Genomic DNA, 25,476 nt, shown 5'->3' with positions numbered 1-25,476 from the left:
ATTTTAACATCGCCTGGAGTTTATATATACCAAGCTCTTATGCATTTTCTCTAATACATTCACAATATGCTTGTACATTGCTAACCCTTCTATTTAAATCGATATAGGTTATACAATTTTTAATACATTGCACACAAAATACCTGAGTACACATTTGATTATAAGCGGGTGCCGACTAACAGTGAATATAACGCACCCCTACAATTTTCAACCTTTTAAGCGCTACATCAGTTCCCCCCTTTGATGACATCTGTCATCACACCATTACAATCTTCCTTTCTTTAGAACTGATTTAAACCGTACTGGTCATGACTCTGCCATGTCGAACTCCCTCCAGTCTCTTAAGACTCTCATATTGCTGATCCTGAAACTTCGCCATCCTTTTCTCATTTGCTCTAAGAGCTCTTTCAACTTTGCCTCCTTGATACCACTTCCAAGCTTTCACGCATCCCCACAAACAAATCACACAAACTACAGCAATGATAATTGGCTTCAACACTGATCCAAGAAATCCTCTTCCCAAATTCGCAAACCATGTTCCCACTCTTCCAAATCCTTGTCCAATCTTTTCCCACACATTCTCCTCCGTCAAATCCATAATTTCCTTGTGAATAGTTGTGATGTTGTCTATGTACTTCCCCAACTCCTTCGTATTGTCTGGAATATATGTGCAGCATTCTTGAACCTTCAATAATTTACAGACCCCACCCTCCTTAGCTAATAACACGTCTAACGCAAGGCGATTCTGCATAACCATATTCCGTATCGACAACATCTCTCCCGTCACCAACAACAAAGACCTCGCCGTATTCATAGACAGCTCATCAACTACAGTCGCCAACCTTCTGATCTTCACGTCATTCAAAACCACACCCATACTAGGTATCATTGCTCCATACAGATCACCAATCACTGCACCTGCCTTTACAGTCCTACGTCTTCTAGAATGTTGTCTCGTCTCTAACAACTCCAAGTCCTCTGTGTGATAAATCTTCGGGAATATGATGGCCAAATAACATATGCCATACCAATTTGCAGGCAATCTGACATAAGCATTCTTCCCACATACATAATACACTGTCGGAATCACTTCTACCGGACCTTGCATAAAGTCCTTAACAGAAGCCTCCATAGTGAAAGTCTGAGAACAGGTGCTATGTCCTACTGCAACCTTCTCCGTGGCTGATTGAGGCCGTCCGATACACAAATTCCCTTTCTGCACTTCATCTAATGCTATTGGTCCATAGCTTCCCTTGGACTTGTGAGATTTCTCCTCCTCAGTCCAATCTACTGGACTATCTCCGGTGTCTCGAGTCTGGGTCAACTTTCTATATCTGTCCTCTACCTGATCAATGAATTTCTTCTCCGTCTCGGATAACGCACATGTCAGGTTATGCCTGTGAGCATGCGCAGTATCTAACTTCACAGTAGGTCTAAAATACTTCAGGAGTCTGTCCTCTTTCCTATAATAATCATACTTATTCAAATGCTTGATTGCTGGAACTTCAGGAAGTACCGTATTAAAATTTGAAAAGAAATACTCGAACTGCCTCCTGTCGTAAAATAAACTAAGCAATAAACTACAAGAAATCCCATACGTCAATGGGAGATGATGATACTTGATACCTTCATCTACTGAAGCAGGCAGCTGCATACACACATAGCAATCCTTCACATCCATCGCATCAACATACTCGTACAACAACTTTGCATAGGCATTAAGTTTAAAATCACCCTTCGACAAATCCATGTGGAGTCTGCGATCCTCCCTTAACTTTGATGTTCCCTGTTATCTGATACTGACACCTCTCTGTCCTGGGGTAATAGGTGTAGGTGCTCCCTGAACCTCCCCCTCCTGCCTATGAGCCACCATGTACGAACTTATCACCACCGCAAATATAGTGGCTATCACAACTCCTACCAATGTGCCTATTATCAGTCTAGCCCTAAGATGAGTGTTCGCAGGATCTGCCATCTTCGGAATATACTCAATGTTCAATACAGTCTCTGAAATGGTAAGTCTCTTCCTCATTAATGTCTCTTTTGCGAACTTTGGCAAAACCTCCCTAACTTTTCTTCGTTCTACAACGGAAGGTCCCTAATTTTATTCTTCTTCCGCTCGGATCTAATTTATCTTCTTTTTCCTGCTTTACAACGCTCTTGGATCAGTCCAGGATAACTGCTGGTCCCAACAGTTCTAGGACCCCCTGCAATATTTCGAGCTTAAGAATGGTCAGTTCCTGTGGAGCTGGCACAACTGTGAACGTCGGGGAAATCCAAAGTGTCCAAGATCATACCACGAATGAGGCTTAGAAATGGGGGGGTTCGGGATGTTGATGGTCAGGATTCCATCGATTTCCAACCCCGGAATTCTCAGCAACACTTCTACTCTCGGAAACAGAGCACTGCTGACCAATGTCATTGACCTCAATCTTCCCGTGCTCGGTAAACCTGGCATCAGTCACTGGATATGCCCACTCTGGTGAAGCGTACTTCTGGCTTGGCACTCGAGTTCTCTTTGACCTCCTCAGAGTACCTTGGGGATGCTCCTCTTCACTTGATTCTGCTTCTGGCTCTTCCGAAACTGGTGCAAGATCTGTGCCCGGTGCCAACCTCAGGGTTACCCTTTTCTGTCTTGTGGGCCAAACCCTCTCTGCTTCTGTGGCACCTCCGGTCTTCCCTTCGATACCCTGTGCACTGGCCTCCTCTTCCTCGGCAGAACTCGATTCTGTACTGCCCACTGCACCTCTTATTCCTTCCCCTGTTTCTGGGTCAGTGCTTCTCTCACGTTCTCCTTCAGCTTGATTCAGTGCGCCATCAGCTGCTTCAGCAACCCTTACAGCTTGACTTGCCCTCTCAGATGGCTCTGCCACCTCAGCTGGGTTTTCGTTCTCGAGAGGGGCTGTATCTTCCAAGGGTGCTGGAACTCTACGGGTATGGGAAGCATGCATCCAGTTTGGTAAACCTCCACACTTGACTGCTGTGTTCGTGATGAGGATCACTTGAAACGGGCCTCGCCACCTAGCATCCAGGCAACTCTTCCTCACGTGCTTGCGGACTAGGACCCAATCTCCTGGGCATAAGTCGTGGCACAGGTCACTCGCAGCTGGAACCGTTGCTGTCTGCACCTGCTGAGACACAGAACGGACCACGTCAGCAAGGCCTTTACAATAGTCCAGGATCATATCATCAGTGATATTTATCAGAGTAGTGGCAGGTATTGCAGGCAAACGCATCGCTCTCCCCATGAGGATTTCATGGGGTGACAATCCAGTCCGTCTATCAGGCACACTTCGGAGGCTCATGAGGACCAAAGGTAATGCATCAGGCCATTTCAGGGACGTTGACGAACACACTTTCGCCATCCGAGCCTTCAGAGTTCCATTCACCTGCTCCACTATCCCTGAAGCTTCTGGTCTATAGCTACAATGTATCCTCTGATCTATATTTAAGGCAGCACAAAGCAACTTCATGACTTCACTGTGAAAATGAGTTCCTCTGTCCGATTCAAAGGACGTCGGGAACCCGTACCTTGGAATGAGTTCTCTCAATAATAGTTTTGCTACCGTGAGTGTGTCACATCTGCGTGTAGGGTATACCTCCACCCACCTGGAAAAGACACATACTATCACTAATATGTACCTCAACCCATTACACTTCGGCATTTCAACAAAATCCAGCTGCATCCTATTAAAAGGTCCACCTAACCTCCCTATGTGACTCAACGTCACAGCTGTCCTTTTTCCTACATTCATCTGTTGACAAGTGACACACCTCTGGCACACGGTTTCGGCCACTGCCCGAAACTTTGGGTTGTACCAAGTCTGACGAAACACTCTCATCATTGCGTCTCTACCAAGATGTACAGCACCATGTATCAACCTCGCCATAGGATTCAACAAACATTCCGGCAACACCGCTCGTCCATCATTCGAGACCCATATATCCACATCTCCTTTCTCACATCCAGCTCGTATCCAACTGTCTCGCTCCTGCTCCGAAACCCCTTCCTGAAGCTGTTTCAATTCCTCCCATGAGTCTGCCATTGCTAACATCTGATCATACACCGTTTTCTCCTCAGTTTCCTCAATGTGATTCTCCGTGTAATTACATCCCTGCTCTGCACAAAACCGAGCTACTTCGTCAGCGTAATTGTTACCCAATGAAACAAAATCATTTCCCTTGGTGTGTGCAGAACATTTAACAACAGCAATTTCGTCAGGACCTTGCAATGCTTCAAGCAATTTCCGCACATAGTCACCATTTCTAATGGGTGAACCTGAAGAGGTCATAAACCCTCTCTGGGACCATAGCTGTCCAAAGTCATGAACCACACCAAACCCGTATTGGCTATCCGTGTAAATAGTTACACGGATCTTGTCGGCTGCCAAACAGGCACGAGTCAAAGCAATGAGCTCAGCCACCTGCGCGGAGTGTACTCCTTCTAAACAAGCGGCTTCAACCACCCCCGTGATGGTGCATACAGCAAACGCTGCTCTCAATCGACCGACACTGTCTCTTAAGCATGAACCGTCCACAAAAAAGATCTCATCTGAAACTGGGAGCGGTTCATCGACAATGTCAGGTCTCGGTTTGGTGCATAGTTCAGTCACATCGAGACAATCATGGTCCTCACAATCTTCCTCATCATCTACATTTGGGACAGGTAACAATGTAGCAGGATTTAAAACAGCACACCTCTTCAATATCACATTATCGTCTGCAAGGATGACTTGCTCATAACGAGTCAGCCTATTATTCGTGAGGTGCTGTGTTTTAGTCCTAGTCATCAACAGCTCAACAGAATGTGGCACATGTACAGTAAGAGGATGACCCATCACAATGCTCTCACATCTTTCGATGCTGACACCTGTTGCCGCGATGGATCTGAGACATCCGGGCAACGCAGAAGCTACTGGATCTAAAGTAGCTGAAAAATAGGCAACTGGTCTACGGACACCTCCATGATTCTGAGTTAACACTGCTAATGCGCAACCTTCTCTTTCGCAGCAGAACAATGCAAATGCCTTGTTGTAATCCGGCATTCCCAACGCAGAAGCACTACATAAGGCTTCTCTCAGCCTCAGAAATGATTTCAAGCAGTCGTCGTCCCATGGTACCGGATCACTTACATCCTTTCGCGTCAGCCGCTGTAAAGGCTTTGCTTCAAAGGAAAAGTTTGGGATCCACTGGCGGCAATAACCCACCATTCCCAAAAACATCTAACTTCCCTCTGCGTCGAAGGAACTGGCATTCTCAGATTCGCATCAATGCGATCTGGAGACACCTTTCTTTTACCCTTCTCAATTCTGTGCCCCAAATACTGTACCTCAGGTAAACAGTATTGCAGCTTGTTTGGGGACACCTTGTGACCATTTTCTCCCAGGAAGTTCAACAACGCAATCGTATCAGTTCTGCAAGCGTCTTCTGTTTCCGACGCAACAAGCAGATCATCAATGTATTGCACTAAAACAGAGTTTTGTGGCAACACAAGACTTTCGAGGTTTTTCTTCAAAAGTTGATTAAAAATCGATGGGCTCTCTGTATACCCCTGTGGGATACGACACCACGTTAATACATGGTTTTCTAGTCTAAATGCAAAAAGAAATCTGCTCTCTTCATGTAGGGGAATCGAAAAAAATGCTTGACACAAGTCAATCACTGTGAACCATTCAGCTTCACATGGGATCTGAAACAGTATCACAGATGGATTCGGTACCACTGGACAACATAGAACAACTATATCGTTTATTTTTCGCAAATCTTGTACGATCCTGAACTTCCCACTTGGTTTCTGCAGTCCCATAATGGGTGAATTGCATGGACTACCCATGATTTCCACCAGTATTCCCTACTTAATCATAGACTCGATCACAGGTTAATCCCTGCAATCGTCTCAGGAGATAATTTATACTGAGGGGTCCTCGGGAATTCCGTGTTTGGCTTGACCTGTATCTTCACTGGTTCCACTCCCCTGACTAAGCCAATCTCCTCTCCACTTAGGTCCCACACGTCAGTCGACACTGACTCCCTTAAATCAAGTGGGAGCTCCTCCACGGTCAAAGCTGGGTACATTTCCACACACACCCGCTGATTCGCAACCTTAAAAGTCGCGTCGTCATCCCTTGTCTGTACCTCTACTCCTTTCGGGGTACAGTAGATTGTTCAATTGAGCTTGCACAATAAGTCTCTCCCCAATAAACAAACAGGACTAGAATCGCACACCACGAACTGGTGTCGATCCCTAAAGTTTCCTATCCTGACTGGAATCGGTTCTGTCAAAGGGCTAACTAGCCTCTTATTCGCCACCCCAACAACCTGTATACTTTCCCCAGAAAGGGCTACCCCCGGAACTACTGCCGATCTTATAGTCGACCTGGTAGCCCCCGTATCAACCAAAAAGGTAGTAGGGTGTCCGTCGAACTCTGCTTCCACAAAGGGTCCTCTCTGATCTACCTCTAAGATGGCCCTAAGTAGGCAGTCATCATCTTGGCTTAAACTCAACCGGGCCAGCAAATCTGTATCCTTCTCCTCGCTTACTTCAAACATGGGCATCTGCAAATAAGTTCGAGCTCCCTGCTGTATGTTCTGTATCCTGGGTGGCTGGGGAACTTGCACTTGCGGGATGCCGGTCCCCCCTTGCACCATTCTCGGTGTAGTCACTGTCTGTACCTGTTCCGCCCCAGGGACCTGAGCTATTCCTCCCTCCATCTGTTGCTGGTTCCAGGAGTTCAGGGGACACTCGCGTCTCCAGTGTCCCACCTGGTGACACTGGTGACAGGCAGTCGTCTTTTTCAGTATCGCTACATCCATGCCTGTTCTAGGGTCTATAGGCCTAGTCCTTCCCTGCCCCTGAACATTCTGATTTCCTACCTGATAGTTTCCCTGTCTCCTTACCACGGGTCCCCCATTCGGCGGTCCCTGAGCAGCCTGCATCTGTATAAGCAACAAATTATCTTTCATCTTCTTGTGCTTCGACTCAATCTCATCCGTGCAGTACCTGGCGTACCGCAAGATTTCCTCCACGGGCTTATTCTGCCAACAGATCAAATGCTGCTGTATCATGAGACTAACCTCTGGCTTCAGCCCTAGCACGAACTTAGAAACAAACTGTCCCATATCCTTCGTTTCCAGCTCATCTAGGCCACTGTACTGCTTGAAAGCCTTCAAGAGTCTCTCATAAAACTCATGTACTGTCTCCTTTGGTTCTTGCACTGTCCTGTCTATCTTCACCCAATCAATGTCTTGAGGTGAAACCTTCGATTTCAACCAGGTAATAACCTTATCATACAGCCTCATCACCGCTGGCGACGGACCATTCATAATCATGTTCCTATCAGGCTCATAGTCCGGCCAATCAACGGCAACCTTGCATGCGTTCCACAAATCTCCCGGAACCACAATATCAAATAAAGTATTCAGATCGATCCATAATACCTTCAAAATCTTAACAAAGCTGAGCCTGGGAAAATCATTCGTAAATGACGCCAAATCCCCCCTGCTCCATGGTACATGCACATATCCTCCATTCGCCACTTCCCTCAGGGGAAAGGTCTTTGCTAGTAGCAACCCTTCACCCGGAGTTCCTCCTTCCGCTCCCTTAGAGGTCTTTTTCTTAGACCATCTCTCTTCCCATTTATCAAGCATCAGCCATGGTCGCATGGCTAGAATCAGTTCTCTAGTATGTGACCTTAATCCAACAACCCTTTTCTCCTCCAGCTCTCGCTCGGTATAATCCATCCCATGACTTCCTTGCAACGCCCTAGTCTTGGATAAATCCACATCATATTCTTTCGCCAATCCCCTCAATTTTTCGTGTGCGATTCGTGCTTTACGAGTCACATCTTTCGCTATAAAATACAGCTCATCCGGGTTGTATGTTACTATTCTCTCAAGTGGTAGACTTCCATAGACTATTTCATCTACCTCCGCCTTGAGTCTTACTATGTCTAACATCCCTGCTCTCAAGGCTCCTTTCAACACCTGACAACTCGCTCCACGTCCCTCATCATATTCACATTCCGGTTCCTTCTCTCTCCTCTCTTCCGGTGCTTCTATGGGAGCAGAATAACTCCTAAAATTAGCCCGATCCCTCTCCTATTGGATCACATTCGGGTTCTGATGCCTCTCTGATGGTACCCACGACCTTAAATCTGACCTTGACTCCATCAGATTCCTCGGCCTCACCGGTCTCTGTTCCTCTTCGCCCCTAGATGTGTCTGACACCGCTACCAATGGTGTACTCCATTGTACAGGGCTTGGAGGTCGGGCCATTGCGCCCTCCAACCCACTTTCCTCGTTTTCTCTCCTCGTTCTTTCTGCTACCTGTTCGGACCTCTCCCTTTCCTCCGATTCCGGACTATAGATCGACACAATCGGTCCAATGGTGACCGGTACCCTCAATGCATCCGGTAACCTCATCTCTCTCTCAATCCTCCCACTAGCCTCAGACTGACTCCGTGGACTCTCTGTCCCAAACGAGACCAACCCTTCTACTCGAGTCTCGGGTTGTATTGTTACCCTTCTAGTTTCCCCTATCTCACCCCACCTGTCATCTGCTTCTTCCGGATTGTAAGGAGGTGGCCTCTCCTCCAACAATCTTTCCAATACTCCATCATCAGAGTCACTTTCTTCGTCCTGTGCCTTCACATGCCTTATCCCCGTCGAATCTATCAATAAGGGATACAGTTTCTCTTCCTCAATCGCCTGCACCCTCCATCTTTTCTCCGCTGCATCCCACTTGGCATCCTGGAATGCCCTGATCGATTTTCTCATCCTTGCCTGACTCCTTCCCTTTTCTTTATCATGTGCTGCTCGAATCCACTCATGTAATGCTTCGAACTGCGTTGGCCTTGGCAAAGGTCTTAAGGACGCCATCACAGACTTCAACTGATACAGCAACGCTAGCCTAAAGGAGCCATACCTCGGGAAAGCTAGTTCCCCTTCACCTTGTGTAATCTTGTGCCAATTCTCGATCCATACTATGGTATGTAATCCCACATTCTTTGCCATGTAATGTGCTGGGGTATCCTCGGGAGGGGCTTCTTCTCCCTTCCGAGTGACCACATGCTTGTCGCCTCTACACAATTCTCGTAAAACCTTAAGACACTTCATGACGAACAAGTTCGATCTCGCGCTCTGTTTACTTGTCGTACTTTAGAATTTGGGACCGCGTATGAGGCAGGGCCCTACTCCTGTCTATCCCGGTAATAGTGAACCGCGAGTGGTTAATGCGGTATGTACAAGTGCTTTGTGTAACGTTTTAGCTATGAATACGCTATTATACATCACTACGTGGGTTCCATTTCAGAGCGGTGGCCATCTTATGGTTGCCCTCACATAGGCTACATAGCATGAAGCAAATGCGGGCCTTTCAGAGCACATGTGCCTTCCTTTGATTTCTCTGTGACCTGGGCAGCTTGGCTCCGCTGCCCCAGGTCAGTCCGGTCTCACGAGCTCCCCGTCCTCTGGCCACCTGTGATTAGCATCAGGGCTTGACACACCATAAAGTCTTTTCATCCTACACGAGCCTCCAGCTAATCTCTTTCTCACCTGACTGTTCCTGCTTTATGGCTTGTTTCCCAAACAGGAGATGCTCATGTTTATTGGGGCCTATCGATATCTGATGTGGGATCTGAGCCTTGCTGGGTAAATAATTGCGGGCTGGCTTAACTGGAATGTGGGATGGTCATCATGACTCTGCCTTTTCGTTTGTAATGTATACATGTAATGGCCATATCGTAAACCAAGGAATGTATGCCTGAAGCAGGATATTCTGTATTTAAGAAGAAGCCCGTTTCTGTGATTTTCAGCAGTCTCCTGAGAACTGTTGTACTTCTAGGATACCTGTAGTTGGTCTGCAGCCAATAAACTGATCTTTGACTTCACCCAGAAGACTCTGTGTTTCTGTAGGTCTGAAACAGGAAGAACCCGAAGTCATAGGGTGTGTTCCCCTGCACCGCTGGGCTTAAAATTCCCAGTACTTCAGTTGGCGCCCAACTCGGCGCGATTTCAGCGGTACCGGTCCAAGCCACAGGTTCGTGAGGAGCTTCGTGTGGAAATTCTGGAGGAAGGCCGCCACTTCATCGACCCCTGCATGTCGACGTGGTCCAAAAGTCTTTTCTGCGAGGTTCTCCGCGTCCCGACGGCTACGATGGACTGCTGCCCTGATTAATCGCCCTGTTTTGGACCCTTGACGATTTTGGTAGAGCGAAACAATCGAGAGAGTCTTCTGGTGACGCCATTGATCATCGATATTCAGTTAAGTATAAGTGGAGCGTCTCCCAATTTGTTTGGTATCCTTCGGGATAATTTTGGTTTATTTGGAGTTTGCAAACCCCAAAGCCAGAGGACTCGTGTATTCACGAGACTATCGTAATCGATAATCCTTTGAAGTTTGGAACTAGACTAGTGAGCGAAGATGCCTGGTGCTAGTGTATTTGGTAATTGGTTTTGTTTGAGTTGTAGAAGGGATTTCCAGTTGGAGGATTCATGTACGGTTCCTCCAATTGGAACTCCAACTTATGAGCTTTATGTAAAACATGGCGTAGGCCCCATTGCATATAATGAAGTATGGATCCGATACACCAGAAAGGACGGTGTTTTAAAATGGCCCCAAAATGGTAGTTTCGATACAGATATTTTAGATAATTTGGAAGTAAAATTGTTTAAAAAGAAAGCCCGGCCGGCGATGTTTGATTCTTTCCGCCTATGGCGAAAGGAAGCCAAACAGAAGGAAATTAATCTAGCGAAAAGGAATAAGAGAGAAAGAGGTATGTCAGTGATGCAAGCAGCTGTGCAATTTAAAGATAATGAGGAGGAACAAATGAAGGAACAGTTATATAGACAGCGCAAACTAGGGATTGATAAATGTTACCCTGTTTTGTCACCCCTTGTGCAAGATGAGACAAAAGAGAAAGAGAAAGATTTCCTAATGTCCCATTTGTTAAGTTCGCCACCCCCATATGCGCAAAATGCCACCGCACCTCCACAGCTTGTAAATGTGCAGCCTCCAGTAAATATGCCGCAAGCCTTCCCGCCAGCTCCTCCTCAGCTGGCTCCTATCCCTGCAGTGCAGCCCTCTCAAGGGCCCCCAGTTTTGCTACCTGTTGCCCCCGCGCTTCCTGCGACTTTGCCTAGCACGCCAGCGGCTTCCCTTGGCGCTCCTTCTTACACTACCCAGGTACCTGTATCTGAATCTGTCTTTCTTCCCTCTGTCTATCCCCCTGTTTTCGCCTCAGCTTCTCCTTCAGCACGACAATGGCTAGCTAATGTAGTTACTAGTCTAATGTCGCCTCTCTTTGGGTCATCTAGTGCGACTCCTGCCTTACAGCGTAAGCAATTGCGCAGTCAGCTGCCTGATCCTGAAGAGAAAAAGACATTAGATCATATGGCGCGTAGGTGGATTATTTTTTCATCACTCTATGATGTGGAATCGGTTGTTGACGTTTTTCATCAATGGGATGCCCCGAAACAGAGGTATGTGTTCGAGAAAATGTGTGAAATCCTCTGTGAGGAATTGGATGATCATGGTAGAGATCTAAGCCCGCAGGAGTTGTGTCGAGTGAGATTCGATTTTGGAAAAGGTACGATTGTGGGCCCCGATGTCAATAGAGCAGTTGCGATCTTATTAGCCTTGAGGAATGATGATTGTCAACAGTCATTGTTTGAACCAGATTTCCCTGTGGGGAGAAAGGGAAAATCGCGACAATACCCCATGAGAGAAGTCCCTCCGGTATGGAAGGAAGCTGTTGCGGCTGATGCCGCTCATGGTATTGCTGCTATGCCAGCACATTTTCAGCGTGTTTGGGAGCATGTCCCTTGGAAACGATCTGAAGTAATAGCGCTTAAACAGACATTGCCTGATCCCTGTAAAAACCCTGCAGGATATTATAAGGAGTTATCACAAACTGCAGAATCATGTGTCATGAATCTAGCCGATATAGATATGTTGTTTGGGAATGTGGTTCCACAGCCCTTATGGGGATCCATTCGTAATGCAGATCATGTTGCGGAACTAGGGGACACATGGGCTAATATCATTGCCGCAGACACTAGACAAGTCGGTAGTGCAAAACCTGAGCCCCTCATAGCAGCGCTCCCTGGTCGAATTATTACCTACATGAAAACTATTATGCCTGCGATGCGCGTAAATTGGGATAAACTATCCGCATGTAAGCAGAAGAAAGATGAGACAGTGTCTGATTTTTTCACCAGGTTTGAAGAAACGTTTATCGACCACAGTGGTCAAGACATGAGCACTGAAGGTGGCCAACGGTTATTTGTTGATAAATTTGTGCAGAATCTACTTCCCGAGTTGTGTAAAAAATTAAAAGACTCAGAAAGTTCTTGGGCTGTTTCCTCTCCAGCGCAAATACTGGCTACTGCACAGTATTATGAAAATAGAGACAAAGATGAGAAGGATAGAACAGATAAGAAAATGAAAGAACTGAAAACAAAGGTCCTCTTACAGCAGGCTTATCCGCCACGTGGAGGACAGACTAATTATAGGCAAACACAAGGTATCTATCAGCAACCCCAACAGTTTCAGAATAGTCAGCAAATGAATGGGTATTATCAACCACGAATCCCTGTAGGTCCCAACCAATGTTCATATTGCAAAGAGGAAGGTCATTTTAAATATAGTTGCCCTAAATTAATGCAGCGTAACAGTAATACGTATGGCGCAAGAGGTAGAGGTGGTCAACAAGCTCCTAGAGGCAGAGGGCGTGGAAATGCTCCCCAGAACGCGCGTCCTCTTCCGCCTCAAAATACCATAAATAGCTTTGATCAGCAAGCCAACGCGACTGGTAATACAGCTCAGTACTACAATAATGATTATTATGCAGAAGACGACAATGTAGAAGATAACGATTACTAGGACCGCCGTAGACAGAGAGAGGGAGTTGTTTCAGTGCCAGTGGATCAGAGCGGACCTTATGTTAAAGTAACTACAGCAAATGTAACAGAGCCCTTTCTGCTGGATACTGGTGCTGCAAAGAGTTCAATCATGCATTCAAAACTCCCTGGCGCGCCTTTGTCTGGCGAAATAAATGTCTCAGTAGGTTTTTCTGGCGCCCCAGTTAGGAACCCGATTTCTAGTCCTATGTCACTTTCTGTTGGACCTTGTGAGCTAAAAGCACCCCTCATCCTAACAACAGGTTGTGGTGAAAATTTGCTAGGCTTCGATTTGCTAAAAAGATTGCATGCAACGCTATATTTTTCTCCTTCAGGAGTACAACTTACATTAGGCAAGAAAGTAATTTCCCCAATGTATTTGTCTAAAAATGCAATGCCACCTGAATTGTCATCCCTTCCGGATGTCCTTTGGGCTACTGGTCCCAATGATGTGGGTCTTTTGGAAATACCGCCATATGTGGTCACTTTAAAAGCCAATGTCAGATTGCCACGTATTCCCCAGTACAAGATCTCCAATGAAGGTCAGAAAGCATTGTTAGCAATTGTCAGTGATTTGATTAAAAAGGATGTAATTGAAGAGACAAGAGGCAACGTTGCAATAGTCCTGTTTTACCTGTCTTAAAACGAACGGACCTTTCACAGCCACCTGTTTACAGATTTGTGATTGATCTTAGAGAGGTTAATAAGATTGTTGTGCCACAGTTTCCAGTTGTCCCTGATATAACTGCCTTGTTAACCATGATTCCAGCATCCGCTGCATGGTTCTCAGTGATCGATTTAAAGAATGCCTTCTTTAGCATCCCAATTGCAGAGGAGAGCAGAGACATTTTTGGCTTCAGTTTAGGAGGCCGCAGCTTCCGCTTTAAACGCGCTCCCCAGGGCTACTGTGAGAGTCCATCAATATACAGTCAGGCTTTAAAAGCGCAGCTTGATGCACTGGTTTTACCCAGTGGCGCTATCCTCATTCAGTATGTTGACGATTTACTAATCGCCGCGGATACTGAAAAGATTTGCAAAACGCTACCTTGTCATTGTTGCGTCATTTGTCTGCATTCCTTCACAAAGTGTCTCTCTCAAAGCTGCAATATTGTCGACAAGAAGTGACCTACTTAGGTCATCTCTTATCGAAGGAGGGAAGGAAACTGACCCCAGAAAGAATTCAAGCCATTACACAGTTGAGTGTGCCAAGAACACAGAGAGAAGTGCGTGCTTTCTTGGGCATTACTTCATACTGTAGGCATTGGATTTCTAATTTTTCCTTGTTGGCAAAACCTTTGTTAGCATTAACATGCAAAGACAAACCGAATCCTATCCCATGGTCTGAGGAGTGTCAGAGAAGTTTTTTGGAATTGCGTAATGCATTGTGCTCAGCTCCTGTGTTGGGTACCCCTGACTACAGCAAGCCTTTTACATTGTATGTTCATGAGAAAGACGGTTGCGCATTATCAGTGTTAACACAGCCTTTTGGCGACAAACCGCGTCCATGCGTATATTTTTCGTCAACCTTGGACCCGGTAGCGAGGGCATTGCCAAGTTGTCTGAGAGCCACAGCCGCTGCAGCTATGTCTATTCGACAGTCTGCTGGCCTAGTGATGGATCATACATTGATTGTCATGGTTCCACATGCTGTGGACACATTGTTAAACAGGACCAAGACACAACACTTAACTAGTGCGCGATTATCTGGATATGAGCTGACACTGTTAGCAAACCATATACACATAAAGAGATGCAACACGTTGAATCCAGCTACACTATTACCAATTCCAGCAGACCTAGATGAGATTGAGCAACATGATTGTCTGTTCAGAACAGAAGAAGAGACGAAAAGAAGAGTAGATCTTAAAGATACTCCCCTGACTGAGTGTGATGGTACTTTATGGGTGGATGGTTTGTGTTTTAAGCTTCCAAATGGTGATACGACTGCTGCATATGCTATCACGACTTTGCACACGATTGTGGAAACTGCACGTGTGCCACAAAATTCGGCTCAAGCAGCAGAATTGATTGCCCTTACGAGAGCATGTGTACTGTCTGAAGGAATGAGAGTGAACATATATACGGATAGCCAGTACGCCTTTGGCGTGGCTCATAGTTTTGGGCGATTGTGGAAAGAACGTGGGTTCCTGACTTCGCATGGAGCTAAGATTCAGAATGGCAAGTTGGTGAATGATCTCCTTGAGTCGCTGACCCTACCGTTACAAGGTGCGATTATGAAATGCAGTGCGCACAAGAAAATCACTGATGATGTTGGTCGTGGTAATGCGTTTGCTGATGAAGTCGCGAAAGAAACAGCAAAAGATGTAAAGACTCGAATGTATGTTGCAGGCCCTGCCAGATGGGTTGGTGATGTTGGAATGTGTGAAAACACAATAGAAAGTGTAAAGTCCCTTCAAGCTGAAGCCACAGAGAAAGAGTTGAGCAAGTGGAGAGAAAGTATGGGTAAGTTGGATGAGAATGGTTGTTGGATTGATTTGTCAGAACATAGGCGATGGTTGTTACCTGATGCATATGTGCTCCCAGTGGTTACTATGGCACATGGAATGGCACATATAAGTACGAAGGGAATCTGTAAGTTGTTGGCTCCAGTATGGCAGAATGCTGGAATTCCTAAGTGTGCAGAGAATGTGGTCAAGAATTGTATGGTATGCTTGAAGTACAAACGTGGTAGGGGAACCCCAACTCCAGCTGGTCATTTTGCGCCTCCATCATATCCATTTGAAGTTTTGCAGCTAGATTTTATCCACATGGAAAGGTGCAACAACCTGAAATATGTATTGGTGGTTGTTTGCGCTTTCTCAAAATGGATAGAGGCCTATCCTCTAAAAGATAACACTGCTCTGTCCACAGCCAAAGCCCTTGTGAAGGAATTTTTCCCTAGGTTTGGAATGCCAAGAATGGTGTGGAGTGATAATGGGAGTGAGTTTGTGGGCCAAGTGATGAAGAATGTGTGTGAGGGACTAGGTATAAAGCAGAAATTTCACGCTGCAAATCACCCCCAATCAGCTGGATTAGTAGAGCGCTACAATGGCGCTCTAAAATTCAAACTGGCCAAAATCCAAGCGAGCTCAGGTCTTAAATGGCCTGACGCTCTGCCTCTAGCACTCCTGTCCACCAGAATGACTGTGCATTCACGAGTGGGACTTAGTCCCTACGAGGTCGTTTTTGGCCGCCCGGCCTATGTATGGGGTGTGCCAAGACCGACGGAATTCAGTGAAATCGAACACCCAGTACTGCTTGATTACTTGTATGAATTGACGGCTAAGTTACATGTTTTACATCAACAGGTGCACGATACTCTTCCCCAGGCCTCTGAGGCTCCAGGACACCCTATTGACCCAGGCACGTGGGTCTTGGTGAAACATTTTCAGCGCAAGAGAAATGATGAGCCTCGTTGGATCGGCCCTCATCTCGAGCTCCTATCCACAAGATCAGCTGTTCGAGTAAAGGGGAAAAAGAACTGGATCCACGGCGCCCACGTGAAGAGGATCCCTTTGCCTCTGCCGTATGACCAGTGGGTCCAGGAGGGTATCGCAGACTCTGAAACAGACACTGTACCTCGTTTTGTGCCGTTCAGTGATGCACGCATAAAAGGCACAACTTCAGCACAGGAAAGTGACGATATTTTGCAAGAAGCTGTGCCACCGTCAATTCGATTGGACACCACAGAGCCTGAACTCTTGTTTCAAGATCAGACAGTACCTGGCCGTTTTCATTATAATCTAAGACCAAGGCCTATGGACAAATAAATATTCTTTTTCCTTACCCTTTTTATTTTTTGATAACCAGAGCTCTCCCATCTGAAGGACTTTCTTGATTTTTGTTTTTCGAACCACCATCCGGGTTCAGCCGCAGGGTCGCGGTGCCAAGACTTTGGGGTACAGGCCGAAGACGTTAGGTCAATGGTTCTGGTTGGTCTAGGGCGTTCCCTGGACTGACAGGCGTACTCCTTAGCAGAAGATACTCACCCGCCGCGAGCGGCACGATTAGAGGATGGAGTTTTTTAAGATGGAGAGACTCACTGAGGAAATGAACTTTAAAGCAAGAATGTGCAAAATAATGAAGAGCAAACGTTTTGTATTTTTATGCCCCTTTGTATTATGTAGTATGGTAGTGTTTACTGTAGGATTTGTATTCTTCTCCTCTCAAGAGCCCATTGCACCCACTGTACAGCCTATACCTCCTCCTACTGTCTCCTCACACTCTTTTCACCCTCTGCCTGAACATGAACAAGCTAGATGGTCTGAATTTGTAAACAACTCGTTTATTCAGCTCCTGCACCAGCACCAACTAGTCATGAATACAACCAATTGTTGGGTGTGTGGTTTAATGCCACATACCATTAATAAGGGTATTCCTTATCTAGTGCTGCCGTATAGTTACAATGGATCGTCATGGGCATTCCAGACCATGTTTCTCTATGCACTAGATGCGTACTACCCGCGACAACCGCGTTCCATCAGACCTAGCACCAATAACAAAGCTTTAATGAAAGGAGTTGCCGATATGAGCAGAGATATCGACGCATACTCATCTATTCCCAAGGAGGAATTGCGAGCTTATGTAGGGTGGAACGCGACGGGGTATAGTATTAGTCTGGGTGAAAGACAGCGAAAAATCTCATCCCCAATCTGGGTCGTACCCCACTTAGGTCGGTTCTGTTTGTAAGGTAATGGTCAGAATCCTAGAGCTCAACTGGGAAGAAGTGACTGTACTGAAACGTACACTTTTCCGTCACAGTTTTCCCCTGCGTTTTTGGCTGCCAAGGGTACATATTTTATCTGCAATGACCGAGCATATACATGGTTGCCCCCTGATTTCTCGGGCACATGTTATATTGCAAATCTGTTACCGCCGACATTTACTGCCGCCTCTGACTATCACAAGACCAGAGTTGTGAGAGGCGTGATTAGTAAGGAGGATACTGCCGGTCAGGAAGCGGGAGATTTCTTTTTGGGTTTCCTGCCGTTTTGGGGACCTATGGTTAATAGTAGGAACTTGAGACAACTGACTCGTGTGGTTGAATCCACTGTTAATGTTACGGCTGGTGCCCTTGGTAATTTGACAGCTGAGCTTCAAGCGGATCGCCTCATGACTTTGCAGAACCGCATGGTTCTAGACGTCATACTTGCAGACCGCGGTGGGGTATGTAAGGTTATCCAATCCAGTTGTTGCATTTTCATACCAGATAACGCTCCAACAGTTTATCAAGCCATCTCCAAACTGCATAGAATATCCGAATCCATACACGTGGATAAAGGAGATTGGTCACTGGTGGGGTGGTTCTGGGAACTGATATCTGCCTGGGGTTGGAAAGTTCTGATGGTCATTGGAATGATCTTAGCCATCCTTTTTCTGTTCTGTCTGTGCATACAGTGTGCCCCTGCGATATGTGGCCTCTGTGCTACATTATGTGTAAGGAAACCTGTATCGAGGGACGAGCTAAGTAATAGGATGATGCTACAGCAACATCTCCATGACTTCGTGAATATTGACCTAGACTCGGATTGAAATGAGTATAGTTATTGCCTATGTAAGGGCAAAAGGAGGGTCTGTCGTACTTTAGAATTTGGGACCGCGTAGGAGGCAGGGCCCTACCCCTGTCTATCCCGGTAATAGTGAACCGCGAGTGGTTAATGCGGTATGTACAAGTGCTTTGTGTAACGTTTTAGCTATGAATACTCTATTATACATCACTACGTGGGTTCCATTTCAGAGCGGTGGCCATCTTATGGTTGCCCTCACATAGGCTACATAGCATGAAGCAAATGCGGGCCTTTCAGAGCACATGTGCCTTCCTTTGACTTCTCTGTGACCTGGGCAGCTTGGCTCCGCTGCCCCAGGTCAGTCCGGTCTCACGAGCTCCCCGTCCTCTGGCCACCTGTGATTAGCATCAGGCCTTGACACACCATAAAGTCTTTTCGTCCTACACAAGCCTCCAGCTAATCTCTTTCTCACCTGACTGTTCCTGCTTTATGGCTTGTTTCCCAAACAGGAGATGCTCATGTTTATTGGGGCCTATCGATATCTGATGTGGGATCTGAGCCTTGCTGGGTAAATAATTGCGGGCTGGCTTAACTGGAATGTGGGATGGTCATCATGACTCTGCCTTTTCGTTTGTAATGTATACATGTAATGGCCATATCATAAACCAAGGAATGTATGCCTGAAGCAGGATATTCTGTATTTAAGAAGAAGCCCGTTTCTGTGATTTTCAGCAGTCTCCTGAGAACATACACGCTGTTGTACTTCTAGGATACCTGTAATTGGTCTGCAGCCAATAAACTGATCTTTGACTTCACCCAGAAGACTCTGTGTTTCTGTAGGTCTGAAACAGGAAGAACCCGAAGTCATAGGGTGTGTTCCCCTGCACTGCTGGGCTTAAAATTCCCAGTACTTCATACTTCCTACTCTTAAATCCTCCAATAACAGCGCGACTCACACCAACCGGCCTATCACAGCGCGACACTCTCTGATGTCACCTTCCTTCGTTCGCAGCAGTTCCCTTCTCCAGACACGTTTCACGCCTACTCTCGTCTCATTCATACACTGAAATAACCGATTAAGTTACTTCTCTGGCTGTCCGTCCACAGCCTCTGACTGTTCGTCCACAGTCTCTCGACCTTGTTGACCTCTATAGGCGACCGTCTGCCTCCGTCCGGCCAGACAGATCGCCCCCGATAGGTTACTAACTCTCCGATCCACACACAACAACCCATGACCAGCGTTAAGTTGCCACACACACACACGTTCGCTCTTCCTATCTCGGTCCAGGTGATCGATGGTACCTCACGATCCCCTTTGGGTGGTCAACAAAATCTATCTCAGGTGTCTTCTACACCACAACTCCCGGGCTGCGCGCGCTCACAGCCTGATCTCACAGTCACACAACATACACATCAACTCCGCAAGACATCACTCAACAAATCAACACCGCAATCTACAACATCTCATTTTGTTCATACTCACACCTGGAACTGCTGCTTCCTGCCGCACTGCTACTCGCCGTCGATGCTCATCTGCCGCCGTCGTCTCCCGCTCACCATCTGATGATTCACCATCACTTATCGTCTATCTAATCTAATCGTCCCTCGCTATCGGAAGTAACCATCCGTCTCTGCTACCAACTGCTCCGGACCATTTTAGTGTCCGTCAATTATCTACTAGAACCCACTCTGGTCGGATGGAACTTTTTACTTGCCCAAAAGCGTGGAGGGAACAAACACCATTATCGAAAATTACTGTCCACAATTTGTCATAATCAAAGACTCGAGACTTAATCTCTTGGCTCTCTGGCTTTTATTATCAGCATAAAAATTTGAAGGTACAAACTCCTCAATACGAGGCACAACAAATACATAGGCACTAACACAAATGCTACTCTACGGAGAATCCGCATACGACTAAAAATAACTAAAAGCACAATTTCTAAAAGCATGAGGTAGAAAACTACCAAGCCAATGTCGATATTAGGGACACTGGACCATACCATCTCTGTCCCTACTCTGTACTGGATGTCATCCCTACTTAGCAATCCCTTGAGACCCTCAATCGAGAAAGAGGTGTCAGAGTGAAACTTCCTAAGAAGTCTTCACTTAGAGAGCTCGATCTAAGTTGCCCCCTCTAGCTCCTCGCCTAACTCTTCTCTGCTCTGGGCTGCTCTGTTCTGCCTCCACCCTCGGGGCGCTTTCCCTAATACAGAACCCCAAGTCCCAGAACACGCCCTTTTGCACCTCCTCTTCAGTCGGGTCCTCTTTCAGTAATTTTCCATCGAGCGCTGTTCAGTTCCATCGTCCATCAGCTTGGCCTTGAGTCCCAGACACCGTCCGCACTAGGAGTTACGATTGTCACATTCCAATGCACTCCCATGTCTGGCTTTAACTACATAAGTCAATTAGTGAACAAAGAACTTCTCTACTAACGAGCAACTGTCCTTGCACCTGGGGTGAGATCATGCAATGCAGACATACTTCACATCTTTTAACTTTGCAATTTACTACAGCCTAAAACCTCTACTGGAATAAATCCTTTTTGGCCTATTGCCCTCGGCTAACATAAGAAAAAAACAGGCCCTTCGCCTCAACGATATGTGAATTCTGGCCACTACTTCGGTTACACAAGCATGTCTAAATCACACTATTGACATTTACGTATTTCTTTTCATGTATGTTTAAACTAAACCGTCTACAAGCACGTATTCTAGGCTACACATTTTAACATCGCCTGGAGTTTATATATACCAAGCTCTTATGCATTTTCTCTAATACATTCACAATATGCTTGTACATTGCTAACACTTCTATTTAAATCGATATAGGTTATACAATTTTTAATACATTGCACACAAAATACCTGAGTACACATTTGATTATATGCGGGTGCCGACTAACAGTGAATATAACGCACCCCTACAATTTTCAACCTTTTAAGCGCTACATCACCCATGTAGGGCAATCTCTTTACTTTGAGATCCTTGCTTTCCTTCTTACTGCTCTCTTTAACTTCTGGGACTATGTCCGCGTGGTCCATGATCCATTACTCTACCTGTCCTGCACATTAGCCCCCCTCTCCCATGTTTCCACTATCCTCATCAGCACTACTTCTGCGTCCACTCCCACTGTTTCCTAGAGATGTCCCTGCCTCATCCATCCCCAAACCTCTATCCCTCATATAAATACCCTTCCTCAGCCTCACGTCCACCTCCCTCTGCCCATTGCACTCCTTAACCCCTGCCCCTTTAGAAACCATCTTAGGCCCCTCCAGCACCTCTGCATGTTTCCCTGGCTGCAGGATCGGCATTCGAGTAGACACTTGCCATCCAGCCACTCCCACATCTCGGGGGGCCGCAGACAGCCTGCCCTCCAACCACTCCTAGGAACAGCTAAATGACACTTGGTTAGTGTAACCCTGCCCCTTGCTTGTCACCTCATGATTCCCCCTATACCAGCTCCCTTTAGTCCTGTTCACCAACTTCGCAATCATACTCACTGACCTCTTTCCCCATCCATCCCATCCATGGAGACCCACAGGTACCCGTCATAGTATCTGGCCCACTCTGATCCCATCGTACATGTCGTTTGCGTTGCTCCATCTTTTTACAAGGGGTCACACAAGACCCACCCGGTCCGACCACGGCAGAGGCCCCACCGGTGCTGATGCCGTTGTCCGATGCCGCCATACGGCCAGTCGCACCAGACCATGCCATCTCTTTCCCTTGCTTTAATTTCTTATGAAATTTTGTAAAGCTCACATGCCATTTTCTTAAGTTTGCTGAATCTTGTAGGCCTGAAATGTATTATTCCCTGGACGTTCTCGTTTTAGAATTAATAGTTGCATTTCATGTGTGCTTTGGAATTTGTTCTTTCTCACGTTTTGCATTGCAGGTGAAAGAGGCACTCATGTTAGCTAGAATAATGCATTTGTTTTACTAGTCAGGCAAGGAAGGAAAAAGTTAAATTGTTTGGTCGGAATCAGTAAGAGAAGGCCATTGTCCTTCGCACAGGAGAAGGCTTGGGAACAAAGGACAGAAATGGTGAGAAGAAGAATATCGGGGTCCAATGGAAAATTACCTTTAGGATGATATTCAGAGCGAATGGCGTTACCCGCAAGGACTCTTGGGAAGGAAACCTGTAATTGTGGGACGTTGAAAGTCAGGAAATTAGCCACTTATTTTTCTACCTTTAGAGAGAGAGCATCTTAGAACAAGCGCTGTCTTGATAGCTTTATGCTATCCAATCCATCGATGGAGGAGAAACTTCGTAGGAAGACTCCACATGCTGACAACTTTTATATCTTGTCCCTGAAGATGCTTAAGTAGGGATGTTAATTTAGTGCTAGTGTAAGGATAGATTGATGCTTTATTTCTATCAACCCTGATGCAGGGAAATTTGGACTTGTGCTTTCTGATCCGCTGCATATTATTTCTTGAATTAATTGTTTTGTTTATGCTACATCGCTTACACTGGATGTGCAGATTTGGCGTTATGCTGATTTCGATGTACTTTTACACTCTAGTTTGGAGGTGTCTTTATGCACAGTTATTTTTGGCTTTGTAATAAATTAACTAACCTTACGTAGTTGTCTGTAGTTATGTGTCCAGAGAAATTCCTGTTGAATGGATTGGAGTTAATGACTTTCTCCCCTCTACGCTTACATGCTGCTAAAAAGAACCATTGGATTGTGATACTCTAGTAGGTCCAGAACTTATGGGCCTGACCCTTTCAGTGTCCTATGACCCCTAGCACCACCTTTTTCCCTGAGGCCTCCTCCAGCCCTACTGACGTCGCTGCAGTGTGCCCCACCCTGCTGACCTCACCTACCTCTGGCCCTCCTGCCCTGACAGGACCGTGGGCTGTGGAAGTGCCTTCACAGAGCACCGTAGCCGCACGGTGGCTTGAGCACCCAGCCCCCCTCTCCACTCATTGAAGAATAATCATAAGGAAAAATAGTTAGGCAAGAGAGAAGGTTTATACAACATTGAACTTATTAACCACCAGCAGATGAGAGGTTAATTTGACTGAATGGGATACTATGTCTAATGACCATCATGTAGCACAAGACCAATACCCTAATTGTGATTTCCTTTGTACAGATTAGGTACAACCCTCTGCAAATGAGGGAACACTGTTGCCTCTAAATTCCTGCTACGCTCCTGCAGCCCGGGATAAAATGTGAAAACACATTCAGCACACCTAGAAGAAGCACCGTTTTGGGGGGCATTGGTCATCCTATAGCTCTTCCAGAGATCTTCCTAGAGGTTGATACAGCTTCAGCCATGATCTTTTAAACAAGTTCTGTGTTTTGGTTTGCACATGATGTAAGCTTGCATGCTCGCACAGCCAATAAGTACAGTTTCTGGCTCTCTGTGAGTGGCGTTTGTCATGATGAGTTTACATCATCTTTGAGTGACAAGGCTCATACAGTGGCTGTAAAGTCAGTGCACAGTGCCCCTTGAGAGCACTATATTACTCTGCGTGTTTTCCCCTAACCAAAGGCAACACTCCCCCTATTAAGGGTGATGTCATTCTATCATTATTCTTTAGTGTGGGGGAAATTTCTTTCCATCCTAGATATATGCCTACATTTGTGAGTGGATGATTATAATTGTACGGTATGTCAAAAGTGATGTAAAGCTGAACTAGAAAAGGATAAAAATATACTAGCATTATCATACAATAAATTTATACTCAATCTGAGCTATTGTTTGGTCGTTTTGTGCTATCAGTGGTACAGGAGGAGAGTGAGATGTGGTCGGGCCCAATAGGAAATACAAAAGAAAGTACTCCTCGTGAGCCCAGAACCACCTTAGATCAGTGTTTACCCCTTTCAGTGATCCTGTTAAGAAAATGGCTGGATTTTATTTGCAAAACATTAAATACTGTAAGGAATCGCTATTTTGAAAGGCCGCCCTTAACACAACCCTTTAAAATCGCAATGCCTCATGATATTCTGAACCCTTTTAGCAATTCAGTAGCATTATTGAAGTTCTATGGGTTTAGTACATTTGAAAAGCTTCCCTCCTTTTTATACACTAAAAACTGGCTTACACAACATCATGTTCCCTTCCTGCACCCTTGGTTCTCGTGATGTTATCAGTGTTTTCGCTAACCCAGGCTCGCTGTCACCGGTACCAATCAATCATCTTCCCAGAGCCTTCAAACTACTCCCAAGCTCTTTCAGGGTCAGTGTGCAGGCCTCAGCATGGTACAGTAAACACAGCTCCTTGGAAGCACATCTCATTGTTCTAATAGAAATTGCAAAACAACCATCACAAGATCATCTGCTATCTCAGCGTGGTACATGGGTTGTATGCATGCATTTCACTCATAAAGACTCCCTAAGTTAATTAACCGTTTCGCAATACAATGTCTTCTGCACACTATTCCCTATATACCACAGCAACCTTGTTTAAGGTGGCCGCCAGCGTGCAACTAGTTCTCACAGGGACCGCCTTCCATCTATAGACGGAACATACCCCAACATTGAGCCTCAGAGCCCAATACAGATATTACACACTGAGGACTGGTATCAGTTTTCAAGTTGAGCTAGGCATGCACTTAGAATTCAGAGACAACTTTGGGGGTGAGAATAAGACATGGACTAATAATATATAGCCATTTGAAGAGGCTTGATAGCAAGTAAATAAATCTGCGCACAAGCTGATATAAGTGGAACTAGGTATTTTCATTGTGAAGCTTTGCTCCTTTATCTACTTGAATATTAACTGCATCTTTATTGCATTGATCTACATAGATGGTTGCTGTGTCTCTTGCTTGCTACCTTGCTGATATGGAGAATTCTTACGGCCTTGAAGTTTTAGGACATATTCCTGGAGGGTAATGTAAACTGTATTTACCTATTTATTATAATTTGCGATCACATAATGTCTATTTACTGTGACACATATACAGACACCCTTGCTATTTTGCCTGTAACACTTTGTAAGATCAGATTTCCGACCCCCTACTTTCATTTCTAAAAAACATTGCACTTCTTTGCTAAGACTTGGCTGACATTGCCACGCATGAGAAGAGGCCACTTGATAGTTATGTTAGAAAT

At 45.8% G+C, this 25,476-nt stretch overlaps 1 protein-coding gene across 9 annotated transcripts in view; it reads left to right on the top strand.

Moving 5' to 3' along the window:
• The window catches only part of SLC26A7 (solute carrier family 26 member 7), a 566,650-nt gene that overhangs the window by 439,683 nt on the left and 101,491 nt on the right, over positions 1 to 25,476 (top strand). For all 9 annotated transcript variants that reach the window (XR_014961520.1, XR_014961519.1, XR_014961518.1 and 6 more), the window contains one exon: positions 25,171 to 25,253. Coding sequence is in view for 6 of the 9 variants with exons in the window: in XM_085605292.1 (XP_085461418.1) it covers positions 25,171 to 25,253 (83 nt within the window). In the remaining 3 variants the exon portion in view is untranslated. The remainder of the gene's footprint in view (positions 1 to 25,170; positions 25,254 to 25,476) is intronic.

This window comes from Triturus cristatus, chromosome 5_1 (assembly GCF_964204655.1).
Source record: "Triturus cristatus chromosome 5_1, aTriCri1.1, whole genome shotgun sequence".
NCBI lineage: Eukaryota > Metazoa > Chordata > Amphibia > Caudata > Salamandridae > Triturus > Triturus cristatus.
Note: the sequence above shows the minus strand (reverse complement) of the source record. Positions and strands in the feature narration are given on the sequence as shown.